General features: G+C 43.8%; 1 protein-coding gene across 1 annotated transcript; it reads right to left on the reverse strand.

Moving 5' to 3' along the window:
* Positions 1-11,250: 11,250 nt before the first annotated feature.
* LOC143219228 (uncharacterized) lies at positions 11,251-15,621 on the reverse strand. Its single transcript, XM_076445196.1, has 2 exons — positions 15,461-15,621; positions 11,251-12,982 (listed from the first exon to the last, which is right to left on the reverse strand). Exons 1-2 carry the CDS (start codon positions 15,470-15,472, stop codon positions 11,672-11,674), a joined length of 1,323 nt encoding a protein of 440 aa, XP_076301311.1. The 5' UTR covers positions 15,473-15,621; the 3' UTR covers positions 11,251-11,671.
* Positions 15,622-17,054: the final 1,433 nt, after the last annotated feature.

Here is a 17,054-nt window from a genome sequence, read left to right on the forward strand (position 1 = left end):
TGTTGTTTTTACCTGCGTCAATCGATTTCGATGAAATGTTCAATATGCGTATAAAGAACATAGATCTAGAAAACATATATTTTAATTTTTCATTAAGGGCCCAAATAAAAAAGTTTCAAAAAATGCCTTTTTTATTTTCGTATGCAATCTTGTAAATTGTAATTTTTGGAAAATCTTTCTTGCATATCAGTTCGTAAACTAATGCTTTTAATGGATTATAAAAAATCAGATCGTTTGGTACAATTATAAAAAAGTTATTATGAAAAAAAGAAACGAAAAAAAACCACGATCCGAAGGTCATACAAAAAAGTTTAATCAATAAAAAAAGGTGCCCCTACTTATTTTAAATTACACAAAGGAAAAACCATCAAGATTCATCATTGGAGTCCTGAGATATTTAATTTTATGTAAACTCAAAAAAATTATGGTTTTTTTGCAATTATCTGGAAATCAAGGCCGAAACAAAAAAAGTGACAGGGGTAAAAGTTGTTCCATTTGGGGTCCTCTACAGCTGGTTAACGTTTGGCCGTTTAAAAACGGATGACCCTGTATAAAAATTAACGTTTCTTGCTCTCTTTCATTCAATACGAGCCCGAATTTCAATACAAGCGGGATGGGTCCGCGTACCTGTGGCAAATATAGTTTTTGCTTTATAAGAACGGCCGATGAAGTCGATAAATACGCGGCGAATTCTTCGTCTACGAGTCTCGCGATCTCAGTGTGTCATTCGACGAGTAAAGACGTGCCTTCCTCGAGCTGATATAAAGTGAAATATTATTCCTGTGTTTATAAACAAATGCCCTAACCGCTAACTCAGTCAAATAAAAATCATTTCCATCGATTACGATGGCCAGAATATATTAAATATATCGATTCAATTGTTGCAGTTTTTCAGGGCATTTCGAAAACCACAGAAAGCATAGAACAGTATTACGATGCTCTAGGAAAGCAATAATCTCGGTGAAATATTGAATTACGTTATAAAACGGAAGGTTTTAAGATGGCGCGGAATGACCGAGGGTTTCTGCGCGACGTATAGGGGCGCAGCAACGGATGCACAGCGGAGCAATATCGTAAAGAAAAAATTCGCGGGCCGAGAATTACGAGCGAGTTACCTGGACAAAAATAAAAGCCCAACAATAAATAAACGAGCCGTGACGCAAGGACGCGACGCGTCTCGTGGAACAGAAACTGAGATATCCTGGGATTACGTTCGCCGAACCGCGCGCCGTGCGGAATTAATTGTGTCTCAAACGTAATTGGTCGGCCGTGTTATTATCGATCATTCGACGAATAGAAAGCTCACCGGTTTCATTATTCTCTCCCTCCCCAGCCCCCGCCCCTCCCACATTCTTGTTCCTTTTCGGTTCGGTTCATTTCGTCCGGGACATTTCTTCCGCGATGTAACAATCCCGTCCGCAATTTTTAATCATACACGACAGCAGGGTTTCCCTCTTTTTTTCGGATTAATTATGACATTTTCTGATCCCCGACCCTGAGGTACTGTTTCCCCGATATGGAAATTTCGCCGTTTGGAAAGGACATCGATCCGAGATTAACCGTTCGCACTCGGACCTATATTTTAACTGGAAAATTAAACATTTCTTTCGACCTAGAATAATTCCACATTCTGTATTAATTCTTTTCTTTGTATGAACATGAAATTGATATAATACCTCACACACAGTACTTAAATGTTTAGTAATTGATTAGATACTAACATATTTAGTAATGTAAGCAATATTTTGAATAATGGTACAGCAATTTCTAGTGGCGCCTCGGAGTCGCCACTCGAGTGCTGAGGGTTAAAACATTTCTCTTAATCTACATACATATGTATAACGAGAACATCGTACGTACTTCAGGGTGAAAAGTGGCCATTTCTTTTTTAAATACAACAAAACATCGGTACGCAGAATCTTGAAATATTTTGAATCTTGAAAAGCGTAGAAACTGATAAAGCGGGGACCTTCAAGTTTATTTTTAATTTACTCGAACCACTCGCGAAGCGGAATCTTATTAAATCCCAGTTTCTTTGAATACGCCCATAAAAGAGTGCTGATTCGCGTAAAGTTTCGCAATCTACTAATAAAATTTTATTCATCCTCCGAAGCTTATCTGCAGCGAACTTTACCGTAATGCGCTCATTCAAGATAGCAACGATGGATTCTCCTGTGAATTCGCGCTAGTATTTCCGGTCATCGCGGTACATTTCAATGATCGGAGAAGCGTTTTAAAACGTCTTCCTAATTCGACGATTTATATAGATCGTTTCGATACTCGATATTTCGATACCTTCCAACTCGAGTACATGAAATTACCATCTTCAGAACCGTTCCACCAAATTGAAGCTTGTCGATCCGCAAAGAACTGTTAAACGATCTCGAGCGCGCATCCTAACGATCAGAAATGTTTAATGCAAATTAATATAAGCTTGATAAAAACGATTAAATTACGAAACGGTGTGAAAACGGTGTCAGCACTCTGGAAAGGCTAAACCACAGGATCGCAGGTTCGCGACACCTTTCGATCAGCTCAGATCGGCGAGGAACGATATACATAGACATACAATACAGTCGGTGTACAAAGTATTCGTACATCTTTTATTAACGAATAAATTTTTCACAAAATTGGTCTCAGCAGCTTGAGTATTTTTGAGACATTAGAAGGGTTAGTTTACTGGCTAATGTGTAAATAATTTCTTTTTGTAATTGTTATTGGTCGCAATTGCGAAGGTAACAGTAAAGACCACGATTTTTAAATGTTTTATCTGTGTCTGTAAGCAAAATTTAATACATGTAATTTTGTAAATCTAAGCAAGTTATATATATACAAAGTTTCATTGAAATTGGCTGACGGATAAAAAAGCTATGGGCATTGCAAGATGTAAAAATCTTTGAATTTACAGTTTGCGATTCATTTAAATCGCAGATTCTTACGATTTTTGCTATTTTCAATCAATTATATATTTCGTAACATCCTTGATCGATTTCGATGAAACTTTGTACAAGTATATTACTGACTTAGACCTACCAGAAGCGCCTTCTAAATTTTCTCGTTACTGGTACAGATATAAAATTTAAAAATCGTGACCTTTACTATTTCCTCCGCAATTGCGACCAATAACAATTTTTAAAAAAAAGTTATTTACACATCAGCTAGTAAACTACTCCTCCTAACGTCTGAAAAGAAACTCAAGCTGTTGGGTCCAATTTTTTGAAAAAGTAATTCGTTTTTTTAATGTGTACGAATACTTTGTACACCGACTGTATATAATGTATGTAGACATAGACATAGAGATAGGGAGGAAGGACGGTAGAAGAGAGGAGACAACGCGCGAACAAAAATAAAAAAAAAAGAGAAGAAGCGTCTTCAAAGCGCTGACGAAAGGCGAGAGAACTCGCCCCCGGTCGTTCAGGATTCAGGATAGCGAAAAACGTGGCGTCAAAGCGAAAAACCCGATCTGGCGGGGGCGATTGATCTTAATTGATTGGCGTGCAGGACCCCGGGTAACCTTGCGGTATTATCGGCAACGTGTTAGGCCTCTCGTGGGAGGCAGGCCCGATAAAAGTTCCCCGGGGTAGCCGGTGCCCTGGCCAATCAGCAAATGGAATCGTTAGTTAGCCCTGTAATCTCCGATCGCACGTTAGTTCTTCCTTGTAGTACACGGCTCCGTGGAACAATCGTGATTCACGATCGCGTTCTCGAGCGGGTCGGAGTCGTGGATTCGCGCTGTATATCGCGGCTCGCGGACCCCATACTCGCGGCTAATTAGCCTATTATTTATCGATCCCTCATAATCCCCCCGACGACCACCTTCCACCGAATTTCCGATCTCGAACTCGTCACGCTGATCGCCCAGTTCCCGTCTCGATCGTTTCGAGAAGGAAGTTTCGCTACTCGAAACAATTGTCCACGTCTATAGCGTTGCGTTTGATCAAACGCGTTTCCGTCAAAAGCGCGTAAACAAACATTGTTTCCCTTCGGCCGGAGATTATCCGAATAAAATTGCGCTTCGATTAAAATTTCGCCTGCGACGCGACGGCATGCATAATGCATAGAAGGTCCGCGCGTACCTTTTCGGTGGTACAGCCGATAAACAATTGGAAGAAGAAAGGGACACGGTGCTCGGCATTATTTTTCGTTCGGATCGCGAGCGAGGGGGTTGCGAGGGGTCTCCTTTTACGGTGGCCGGAATTTTTCTTTTTCGCCCCTCGGTTCCCGGGGAAGTCGACTTCGATTTCACGGATGGCCCATTGAATACAAATCGATCAGGGTATCTCGGTGTCGCCTATGCCCGTCACAGAAGCTGCATCCGCGACGTAAAACCGGCTGATTTACGGGTGAGACACTCGCGCGCCGATTCACCGATGCACCGATGCCGAATAAATAGTTCTCTCCTGGATCCTCTCGGTTTTGGCATGCGACCGCGATGATTTACGGCTATTTCGAGTAATACACCATAAATCCCGACGTTTCTGCCCGATAAGCCCGGGAATCTGTTCCCGCGCGAATTCACCGGGAACTGATACAGAGCCATCGCGACGGGATCGATTCGTCTACCTCTTCGAATCAATTTGTTTCGTCGCGTTTTTATAGAAATTCAGTATTTCCAAAAGTGTCCGAATATCATTGCGAGCGACTGACTGTACGGCACGAAAGTAAGGAATGTATCGATACTCTTATGCTTCGTACAGACTAGAACATTTCGACGAACGTTTCGACGAATGGCGATCGGAACGGATTTGTGTTATTTCCAGATTTTCTTGCGAACAACTACGGGAGCTGCAGCGGCGTATACTACACAAAGAAATACAGAAAATGTTGGCACTTTATTTAGATGTAATGTTCAGGTCTCTACGAAGCATCAGATTCGAGATTAAATGACTCGAATTTTTGGATATTTTATGACATTTCGACGAACATTTCGACGAACGGTGCCACGAACGCCGCCGCGCGCATTTCGGCGCGCACGAACGCGAACGGGCTGGCACTTACAAATCTGTTTGCAGGACAGATAGCATATCCTAAATATTCATAATATAAGGAATAAATGTCAAGAAATAGACATTTTATAGACAAAGACATCAGTGATTATTTCTTAGTAAATTAAATTTATAATTTGTCTGAAATTATTAAAGATGCTCTTGCTATGAAAACATTGCATTTTTTTCCTGGATATTTTACGGGAATTCTGAACATTTTCGGGAATCTCGCACATCCCTGCAGAAATCCCGAAAAAATTCACGGGAATCCCGAATATTCTATGAAAGAACTCGGGATTTTTGGGATCCCGTCCCGACATGATACGAGACTTCCCATCTCGTTCCCGGCATCGGGATTCGGGATATCCCTGGTTTTTAGCGGGGTTGCCTCAAACTTTTTCTATAAGAAATCTATTTCCCTCGATATTGAATAAAATGTATGTCTCTTGACAGTAGCAGCATCATCGCGCAGCCCAATGCTTCTCGCGGCTCCGCTACATGCTGCTGAATAATGCAAATTACGCCTCGAAAATGCAAAAGTAAGCCAAATAGGGATATACACCCCCGCTAGATTGATCTTTTATTTAGCGATTTTTTATCTTTTATTGTATTTGTATTTTTTTTTCAGCCAAACCGAAAAGGGCTCGATGTATGACCAACCTTGTTGTTTACGGAACGCGCTCTCGGAACTGAACCCTTCCGTTTTTATTCAGAATATGTATCGTAGAATCATATAAGGACGAAAATTCATCATGTTGCAACATCTCCAAAAATTCAAATCATTTAATCAAGAATCTGATGCTTCGTACAGACCTGAACATTACAACTCAATAAACTGCCAACATTTTCTGTATTTCTTTGTGTAGTATACGCCGCTGCAGCTCCTATAGTTGTTCGCAAGAAAATCTGGAAATAACACAAATCCGTTCCGATCGCCATTCGTCGAAACGTTCGTCGAAATGTTCTAGTCTGTACGAAGCATTAAATTCGTGTAATCTGACGGCGAATGCGCTGAAACCGCCTGGATTATCGCCGGCCAGCACGGGAAGAGGACCTGTTCGCATCTGGAGAGCGTAAGACAGAGCGAAATAGCAGCATCGAAACGAAATTACCGTCGAACTGTGCCGTTCGTCTCGAATCGCCGTGTGTAAATGCCGATTTTCTCGTTACCGGTTCGCGGAGTCGTTGACCGGACAGAAAACGGTCGGAACTCTTTGGAAAAATCGGCGAATTATTGCGTGCCGTAGATATCTTACACGTGACTATCGCATTCACCGGCCAATATCACGTCTTACTTATTCGCATTCGGCGTATCGAAGCAGGAAGAATTTCCATCTCCGCGGAGTTATCGCGAAAGGGGGGCATGGAACGAGAGGATCAGAGAGAGAGAGAGAGAAAGAGAAGGGAGAATAAGAGGGAGAGAAGAGAGAATCGAATGGTCCGCGAGCGGCCGGTTTGTCACGAGCCCCGGTCGTGGGAAATGCTGCGGAACCCTTGACCTTGAACACCATACCGATCGCTATTATACGGAATATATTACAGCATTAAAGTACCGCACACGCAGGGATCGCGTGTCCAATAAGACGTCAGATTAGCCTTCGCCGGGCCTCAAACATCTCCTCGCCGTACCTCGACGCAGACGCGCGATGAACCTTGAGGATTAGCACTGAACCCGCTGGTGAGCCCTGATCGAGCCTCGATCATCCCGAACCTAACCGTTCCGCTATCGGAAGGTCCGTTTCCGAGACGATGTGCTTTCGGATCGCTCGGTCCGGCTTTTAACACTTTGCGAAGCCACTCAACAATTGAGAACGATGCTCAAGAATTCCATAAAATCAAAGTCCCGGGCCGTAACCGTAAATAATTTTCGTTGCATTGGATATTCCTTTTAATTGAACAGTCGCTCTTCTTCTTGTTACAAGCGGCTTTTTATTCGATAGTAGTCGAACAATTTTTGGATCCACTGTACTATAATACATATACTAAAATATAATTATTAGGATACTGTATAATAGACTTTTGTTTTCGAATGTTTTCTGCCGAACGGTTCGATCGTTTATTACGAATTATAAAGCAACTTTGCTAGTTGTCAAACAAAATCAACGTTTCGATCCCAGTTTGGATCTTTTTCAAGATTTATTTGAATCGCGTCTGTAAATTAAATATGTTATAGTAATTTAATCGACGAAAAACGATCGAACCGATGCGCCGAAAACATTTAAAAATTTATTAATCAGCAAATACGATCGATAGAAGAAACATATTTACTGTATAATAGACAGTAGACTAGAAATGTTAATACGAATTTTCGGGACTCGCGCACACCTCTAGAAATCGGTGGTTTCGAATCGCTCAGAAATCGTTCCGATAGACCGAGTCACCTGGATCGATCAACAAGCTGCTCGCGTAAAGAGCGCAGCGTCCGGACATTTTCGGAGCGGTAGAAAAAAATTCCAAGTTGGCTCGACAAGAAAGTGATTACCCATCGATCGGCTGTCGTGCGTTCCGATGCGTGCCGGGACCCGGGACATCTAACTAGCAGTCGGTCCGAACCCGAACCCGTTCCGAAACAACAAGTCCGGGAGGAGATCGCGCCGCGCCGATGTTCGTTGAAAGTCAATTTTCTGAAAGAGGGGGCGCGGCCCAAGGCGACGACGACGGCTTCGAAAAAACGCCGAAGAATCCGGATCACCTTCCATCGTCAAGTGCACGGCAAGTCCTGGGGCATCAGAGTCAAGGAACTCGGCGGCCCGAATGACTGGTAAGATTAGAACCGCGAGAAGTATCGCGCCTGCTCGCTTCATGGAGCTTTTAATAATATTTCATCCGCGTTTTCAACTATTCGCTGATATACTTGGTAACAACATTGCGTTCTATTAATTTAATCGATTTCGCATGCTCCGTTGCAGTTTGTTTAACCACGCGACGATTCGTTTGATATATCTGAATTCGATATAGTTGCATCGAACGCGTTAATACGCTTAGGGTAAAGCACGCTCCCCTTTTCGCGCGGAACTCGTTTCGCACGGTTCCATCCGCAATAGTTGGCGAGGTACGAGCGTCGCATCGGTGCGTGGGCGTCCGTGACAAACGACCCGTGGCCCGTGGCCCGTGGAAAGACGACGCGACGCGACGGAGCGTTCGCGGCTGAATCGCTTGTGGTTTCTTCATTATCCGACCGGCTCTCTCGAACGCCCGAGCCATTTTAATTTCGACGACGAAACCGGAATCGAATCGGCCAATAAAACCGACCGTACACCTTCTTCGTATACGCGCGTCGCGCGTCTCGCGTTCCATCTCGGCGACATTCTAGATCCTGGATCCTAGATCCTGAATTCCCCAGGCGGTCGCTCGAGAGCAGAGTCTTGTTGTACGTAATCTGTGCAAATTAGATTGTCCACTCTGCTCCCTCGTTATCGAATGGTCCAATTAATTCTGGAAATAGTTCCCGAGCCGCTTTATGGTTTTTTTTTCGGCTCGATGTATTATATTTCGAAGCTGGTTTCGGACGACTCACAGTGGGCTGTATGCCCGATTTCAGCGGTCAAAATTCACACAATTTTTAACCGACTTCGAAAAAGGAGGAGGTTACTCAATTCGATCTGTATGTGCCTTTTTTTTCGCTTTTTTTTTCTATGTATGTTCACCAATTACGCCGAGATGGATGGACCAATCGGAACGAAACCTTTTGCATCTTGTAAAGTATGTTCCCGGGATGGTCCCGTGCAAAAAAAATTTACATTTTTTTTATTAATTACGATTTTATTTGCGAAAATGTAGGGTGGTGATACCGTTGTGAACTCCGTTGAATGTTAGATATTAGGGTGGATTTATAGTGGAGCAGCGAGGTGAGCTGTGCGGTGAAAAAAACAAAAGAAAAACAAAGAAAATACATATGTACTTTTTCATTAGTATGTGTCGAAATGTTGTCACGAATGCTGGTTTCTTTTCACCGCGCCGCTATCATCGATGCTCGCAGCTTCACTATAAATCCACACTTAGGAACAATAACGACGCGACGTTGTTACCGTTATCGATTGCGGCTTCCAGATATTTATAAATTACGACTTGGAATGTGACGGCTGACAGAGATAAAAAGCGTAAAATAAAAAAAATGTTATAAAAAAAATTAAACTTACTTCGAAAAAACGCACTAAAAAGTATAAAATAAGTTCCATTTAATTTATGTGAATACACACGAACTGAAATACAATACAATCTTTTCGGAGGCGGCGCAAAATTGAAAATTTTCCGAATGACAGATGTTGCTGATTATGATTTCATTGGAATATGGTGGGCTTGTAAATCAGTAGGTGGGAAGAGCAGATACATTAATATGTGAAAGCATATGTAGAAGAATTTAAGGATTTTCCTAATTTCCAGTGTCGAAAATTTTCAATTTTGCGCCGCCTCCTAAAAGATTGTATTGTATTTCAGTTCGTGTGTATTCACATAAATTAAATGGAAATTATTTTATACTTTTTAGTGCGTTTTTTCGAAGTCGGTTTAATTTTTTTTAGAGAATTTTTTTTTGAAACTTTACATAAATTGTAAAATTTTTGTGGCTTTAGTTAGTTGAATATCTGAGGAACAATCTCCCATCATTCGTATTCCCATTCATGTATCCATAAAGCACTGAAATCTCCTCTATGCCTCCACCCACGCAGAAAATGTTTGTGCCACAACATGTCCCCCTCTGAACCGCGCAAATTTTGTTCATAACATTTTTCCATACTATTATAAATAACGGAGATTATATTCTTTGCAATAACTATTTTAAAAAGATATTTTAATTGTAAATGATTACAGTTTCCGATAGTGTATACATAAAATAGACGAATAACGTTGAAATATTGATTATAATCCGCAGTCCTTGATTGAAAAATAGCTGCAAACTTTACAATCTAATACGCTCCTCTTTATGGACAAATTTTGCATTCAAAAGATCCGTTTCAGCAAAAACAGTATAGGTACAGTACAAAAAGTATAAATCTCAAGCTTTAAAATGGTTGTTTTTTCGTCAAATTTTGATAAATTTTAGCAAAGTTACAGCAGTTTCAATAATGAGCGAATTTTGAACTAGCTGTGGCGGCTTCTTCAGGCATCCTTGTCAATTGGAGTTTGTTTTTAATGAAGAAAGATTTTTTTCGTAAATTTCTCAGATTCTTTAGCGGTGGGGACAAATTTTTGTAATATCCGATAAATTACGCGTCCATTTTGAACTCGAAAAGATTCGAGTAACAACCAGTGGTTCGGCTCCTCGGAGATTTACTTCGAGTCCGAGAAGAAGAGTTATGTGTATTTTCAAAGTATGTACAGCAGAGCGACAAGCTCTGTCGTCTAACTAAGATTATCTATCATCGTACGACATGAAAAAGCGTTACCGCTATAAGGTAATCGGTAAACTAATTTACCGATCCCTATTAATCATCGAGTTTTTACGGGGGAACCGGATAGAGATTTCTCGATTTCAATGGCGAATGCGAAACAGGTTTCCCCCGTAGCCGGTGACAGACACCATACGTTAAATTCCGACTGGATGATCATAAACCTACCGCAAACAGTCCGGCCGTACAGATTTCCCAGTACCACCCACTAATTCCGCGGACGCGTGTAAAAACAATTAACAACAGTCTCGGTAGTTCGTCCTCTGCCCTTAGCAACGCGGCAATGTATGGCCGAATGTTCGTAATAATTTCTTGTATCGCGAATATCGACAGTCGATTAATCGGATAACAGGTGATTAAAATTCTCATTAAATCGGAGCGGAGCGCGGAGAAGATTGCTGGAACGCTTTTGTTTTATTCGGCGCGCAGCGGTTCGGTTGGTTCGATGCGTTTCACGAATTGTATCGATCATCGATGGTTAATTATTCAAAATCAAAACCTTCCAAGTCGACTGCGAGAAACGTAAGATCAGATAAGAATCCACTACTTCCGCAGAAAGATTTACGGAGAAATTCTCAGCTGTTAAGCTCCGAGCAGTGTTAAATAACTGCAGACAGCTGACGAGTTACAGCGTTAACCATGTCCTACGTTAGTCGTACAAGTTTCAATGGCTGTAGTACTCGACGCTTTATCCGCCGACAGTCTGCTAATAGGTTTCTTAATGACTGCACCACGTCCGAAGCAAGTTGAGCAGATTGTCTTCGGTTTAACGGGTGGAAAAGAAACTGTTAGAACGTGTTACGCGCGATGATCTGCTAGTTTATAAAAGACTGGTACCCGGAGGATCGAGGATCGTGGATCAAAGGATCGACACAGTGTTTCGCACACACAAGTCATTTTATTTTCAAGTGAATCATGAACAATAATTTAACGGAATATCTCAAGCGATTCCGGATGCTGAAAATGAGGGGGCGGTGAAGAAAGAAATGACGCTGTCGAAAAGAGGACAAGCTATCAGCGGACGAATCTCGAGCAATCGTCCGTGGACACTCTCGTCGTCGCGTCGCGCGTCGGTTCGCAAACTGCAGGCGACCAATCCCGAAGAGAGTAAACCCGTTGAAAAGGAATCAACGTTTCCTGATCCGAAAGACCCTCGAGAAACGCTGTTCTTTTTCCCAGCCTGTTCGGCGATGGGTCGCGGAGGCCTGATATCTTTGCACCCGTCGTCGCGTATCGTCTCGTTTTCCAAAAGCACGCCATATTGTGTTTACCGATTCCGAACTGCAGCTGAACGAAGTCTTAGCGAAGGTAGACGGGTTCGGCGAAGACATGAACTTGCGCTAGAGGCACTGTCTTGAGCAACGGGATGGGTTCCGCGGTGATCTTGGAGGCTCCGTGGATCTGGCTGACTCCGTGGCTGCTGACGGAGGTGGTAACTGTGGCGGTGGCGAGTTTGCCAGCTGGGACAGGTTCGTTGACGACCGGGACCACCGGGGCGGCGTTCTCGACGTAGGACAGGCTAGGCACGGCTAGAGGCTGGACGACCTTCGCCGAAGGATGGATCTGACTGATGCCGTGTTCGGAGATGGAGGCTGTGACGGAAGTTGTGGCCGGGACAATGGCTTCTTTGGCGATCACCTGGGGTAGTGTCGCCTGGTGCAGAACGGGGACAGCCTTCTCGGCGACCAAGGCAGGCGATTCGACGAGCGCGAGCGGCTCAGTGTTTATTTTCACCGTGTTCTTCAGCTTGGCTCCCTCGATGCCGAGCTGTTTGTGAAGTTCGATGCGGTTTTCGTGATAAGAGGGCAGAAGGGACAGAGGGGTCAGGCTCTCGTAGAGGCTCGGGGCATGGAGAATCTGCGGCAGACTTAGAACATCGATCGGCTTGTCCTTGTCGGCGTCCTCGACACCCGACAGCTTCACGTTGGCGTTGTTGTGGATTTGAACTTGACTCTGATGGGAGGTCGCCAGAGGAATCTCGCTATGCAGGATCAGCGGCTGGTAGAAAGCCTGCGGCTCCAGCTTGAGCAGAGGTTTCGCTAAAATTGGATCCACGCTGACACCTTTGTGGATCTGCACCTGGCTCTGATGGGACGTGGAGAAAGGCAAACCATGGACCAGAGTAGCCTCCGGCGCCAGGATCGTTTTCACGCTGGCTACGTCCCCTAACTTCTTCTCGCTCTGGTTCTCGCCGATGTCCAAGCTTCGCTTCGCGCGGCTAGGTTTCGCCGGTTCCTCCGATTTCGATTGTTCCTCGGGTTTTTGGATTCGAACCAGGAGGACGGGGTTGGCTGAGCTCGGGCTCGGGTTGTTGTCCGTGGGCAAATCCGTCGCGGCCACGCGGAAACCGTAGTCGTCCGCTACGTAGAACACCGATTGGGGAACACCGTACGCGTCCACGTAGCTGTAAGACCCGCGGACGACCCCGTCGGCGCCTTTGATCTCCTCCTTCGCCGAGGGGCCGCCGGCATAACTGTAAGCGTGCTCACCTGTCCTCGTGTTCTGGTATTGGTACTGCTGGTCTACCAGAAGCTGGCAGCCTGGACAGATGACGTATGGTAGATTGAACTGCGCGCCCGAGACCAGGCTCAGACCTGCGATCAATGGAATCTGCAAAGAGAACGGTGTGCGGTCCTTTACTGCGATAGGCAAATGCAGTTCAAAATCCATCCCTATTTCTATCATAATTACAACTACATATATCCGAATTGATAAACGCGTTCCGCGCGTAACTCGTGTGATTTCGATTAGTTTTACTTGGAAAACATCACACGCGAACTCCAGACACGGAAAGGTTCGGAACAAAAAGCAACGGAATACAACGGAAATTTTGCCTGAACGAAATACCTAAAGATTCGTGCGAAAGCAGCCTTGGAAAACTAGAATATTCCTTTTAAGGGTAAAAGTAAGCCTTAAGGGGGTAGTATAGGCTCGGATTGTAACTAGAATCTTACTAGAAAAATGGGTCGAAACATGGGTTTGCGCGCTGACGGTTTTTGTCCTTATTTCAGCAAATTTTGGGCTGAGTGAGGGCTCATTCTAAAGAGGATGGTTAGACGCACTGCGCTCTGGTCACGAGGTTAACGAGATTATGTTTATATCTAATGATATGAGGGCCCAAAGTAGAGTAAAAATCTAGGAAAAAACCCGCAGATTTCAATGCATTTTTCTGTCCGCGCAAACCCATATTTTTGACCCAAAATCTAGTAAAGTTCCTTTCTAAATAACTAGAATCTTACTAGATTTAGGGTCGAAAATGTGGGTTTGCGCGGTTTCACTTAATGTCCTCATACGAGCAAATTTTGGGCTGATTGAGGCTCATTCGAAAGAGGAAGGTTCACCGCATGGTGCTCTGGTCATCCCACCAGTCAAAAAAGGCTTTTAGAGACAGAAAAATTAATTGAAATCTGCGGTTTTTTTCCTAGATTTTTACTCTACTTTGGGTCCTCATATTATTAGATATAAACATAATCTCGTTAACCTCGTGACCAGAGCGCAGTGCGTCTAACCTTCCTCTTTAGAATAAGCCCCCACTCAGCCCAAAATTTGCTGAAATAAGGACAAAAACCGTCAGCGCGCAAACCCATGTTTCCACCCATTTTTCTAGTAAGATTCTAATTATTTTCTAGTTACAATCCAAGCCTGTACTACCGCCTTAAGGATTCAAAATCGGTGTTTTCGATTCGTTCCGAATTTCCGTGCGCGAAGGGAACGATTCCCTGGATCGCCGAGTCGAATAGAATCGTCGCGGGATACTCGGTTCCCAGAACGATCATCGGGCGAACGACGGGAAAGCACGCGCTCGTGACTTTGGAATCCCCTCGAGGTTCTTCATAGCCCTCGACAAGGCTACATAGCCGACGGAATCGTTCGAATTTTACTCCGTGGCTGTCGATAGCGGCGTGTAGTATTCTCTTTCTCGCCACGCGAGTGGGGGCTAAAGGTTTTATACTTGCATGAGCCCCGGAGATCCAGTTCCTCTTTACGATCCAATAAGAGACGAACGAGTAGCTGCAGACGTGGCGAGCGGAAAACACATAGAGGCGAGAGCAGCCTCGTGAGAAGACGAAAAGGCCGTTCCTAGATTTTGTTTCTCGGCATTGATTTCGGCCCCCTTTCCCCTAACCGAGGCTCTGGCTACGTTCATTTGAATTTCAACGAGCCGATGCGACGAATCGAAACTCTATTCGAGTCCTATTATTCGTGGCCGAGATTTTTCGAAATGGCGCGCACCGGTTTTTTCGCCACGCGAAACTCGGCCGACACTCGATGCACGGTAGACTATAAACGCGATCACATAATTCTTCTAAAGACTACGTGAGATTAATTAACGCATGCTACATTCGGTGACTTCAACGCAGGGTTGACAGCATCATCGACCGGAGGCGTTACCGCGAGGATTGATGGCGGTGTACATTTATGGTCTCTAAATTCTACACTTGGTGTGATTATTCTTTCACTAAGGAACATCTCAAAACACAGTCCTAAGATATTTGACGAACAAAAGCATTTACTGTTTGTCAGTCTCTTTAATTCTAAAATTCCAACAGCCAGCTTAAATTCTTATTCGTTCGTGCCAACTTTAATAACAAGATCAGTGTGGATTTCAAAGGGCTAGGCACAAAAATACGTACAAGAGAATTTTAAGAGGTCCAGAGCTACGTATGCCATAGAATCGTGAAAACTTTCGAGTGTTGAACGCGTTACATTAATTTTTCAGATCGAATCTCTATTTGAACTCTCTCTAATTAATTAATTATTTACTTATTGATGCCGTAAACCTAGTTTGGTTTATATAGCATACATTATTATGACATTATACCAAAAAATGGAGAAGTATATAACATAGTATGTATAAAGTGGAATTGTATGTAGTATAAACGTTAGGCGCTAAATCCTAATCTTACATTTTTTGATAAAGTTAAAAATAAACATTAGCGCTGTAATATCTCGTACGTTTAGCAAAAAATTAATATTGTAGGGAGGATAGTTTGAGGAGCATTTAAGCTCTCTAGTTAAACATAAACCAGCGAAGATCTCCGAAATTTCACCGGTCTTGTACAGAGGGACAGCGTTGAAGGTACTCACCAGTGCGTGCATCTTGTGTGACTCGTGATACGTGTGTTCCCGAGAACCTCCTTGCTCACCGAAGGACTGTTCTGTTTGTGCACCTTGCTACCGATCTGGTTTTGACTTATATACATGGCGGAGGGGACGAGCGAGCCCCGTATGGACGGTGTCTTCGAACCAGGAACCGGAGGAACCGTCGAAGGACAAACGGATCCGTTCACCGAATACTCGGGGGACGGGATCCCTCGATCCGGGATCCGGGATCCGGATCCACGCGAATCGTCTTTGCCACGCCCTCCTCGATCGTGTCGCTTCTCGCCAGATTCTCCCGGCAGTTTCTTCATCCGATCGGGTTCGGGATCGGTTTTTCTCATTACCTTGCCGACCAGCTCTCCGAAACACTGCTCGCAGCAGATCAACCTCGAGCGTCTCTTTCACGAACAAGGGTTCGCCGCGTACCTCCTGTCGAACATCACGGCAATTCCGACAAATTTACACAGAGTAATCTCCACGGAGGCCTGCCATTACACAGCTGTTATAGACGGTAGCAAGAACTTTGCCAGCCAGTACATAAAACCGGAACATTTACAGCCTATGGAAAAAAAGACGTAGGAGCGACCATCAAGATCCTGTTAGACTGTTAGACCCTAAAAATGTGCTTCGCTTCTATACCCTTCTCGGGCTGAGGTAGCATTAAGCTGTTCCAGCTACCTCTTCATTTCGTTCTTTTCTTCCCACGAGGTTTTAGCTTGGTTTGTACTTTGTACCCCGAGTTTTTCTTTCGCGATATATTCTTCCGTGCTCATTACGATAGATACGCATCTGTAAATTAAGATACAGCTTGTTTTTCTTGAATTGAAGAAACAAAAGCAGTGCCTTGAAGAGAAAGAAACGCTCTTTCTATTATTTTTTCGCACAAGATTCTACGATAATCTTTTCGCTTTCTGGAGCCAGTTAAAGCTAAAAAGCCCGTATTTACTTCAATGTTGAATAACTCGAATAAAAAAAATCGCACGATATTCAACAAACACGCAATTTACACAGGAAAGATAGCCCTTCCACCGGACCAGAAACAACAACGCGTCGACTATTCAGAGCGCGATGAAAACAATGGTTAAATTGGACGAATACGCTTTGAATTGCTTCCCTACCCACCGTACTCTCCAGATTTGGCCTCTAGCGACTACTGGCTTTTTGCAGACATGAGAAAGATGCTCCAGGGAAAGAAATTTGGCTGAAATGAAAGAGTGATTGCCGAAACTGAGGCTTATTTTGAGAGCAAAGACAAATCGTTTTACATAAAGAGCATCGAAAGGTCAGAGGAACGTTGGAATGAATGCATCACTCATGAAGGAGAGTATGTTGATGAATAAAGTGGAATTTCTAAAAAAAAATTTGTTTTTCTTAGTTACACCGGAGACTTTATGAGTGATGTGTTATGTAGAAGTTGTTGGAACGCAATCTCTGCAGACCGGTCGCACGGGACCATCGCGCGTTGCAGAGAATTAGGCTCCTGCTCAGGATCTAGTTATGCTCCCGTTCCTGTTCGCAGCGATCGTTTTCGCGCGGGCTATAATTAAGCCGGTGGAAAACGGTAAGCGTCGTGAACACG

This window comes from Lasioglossum baleicum, unplaced genomic scaffold (genome assembly GCF_051020765.1).
Source record: "Lasioglossum baleicum unplaced genomic scaffold, iyLasBale1 scaffold0021, whole genome shotgun sequence".
Taxonomy (NCBI): Eukaryota; Metazoa; Arthropoda; class Insecta; order Hymenoptera; family Halictidae; genus Lasioglossum; species Lasioglossum baleicum.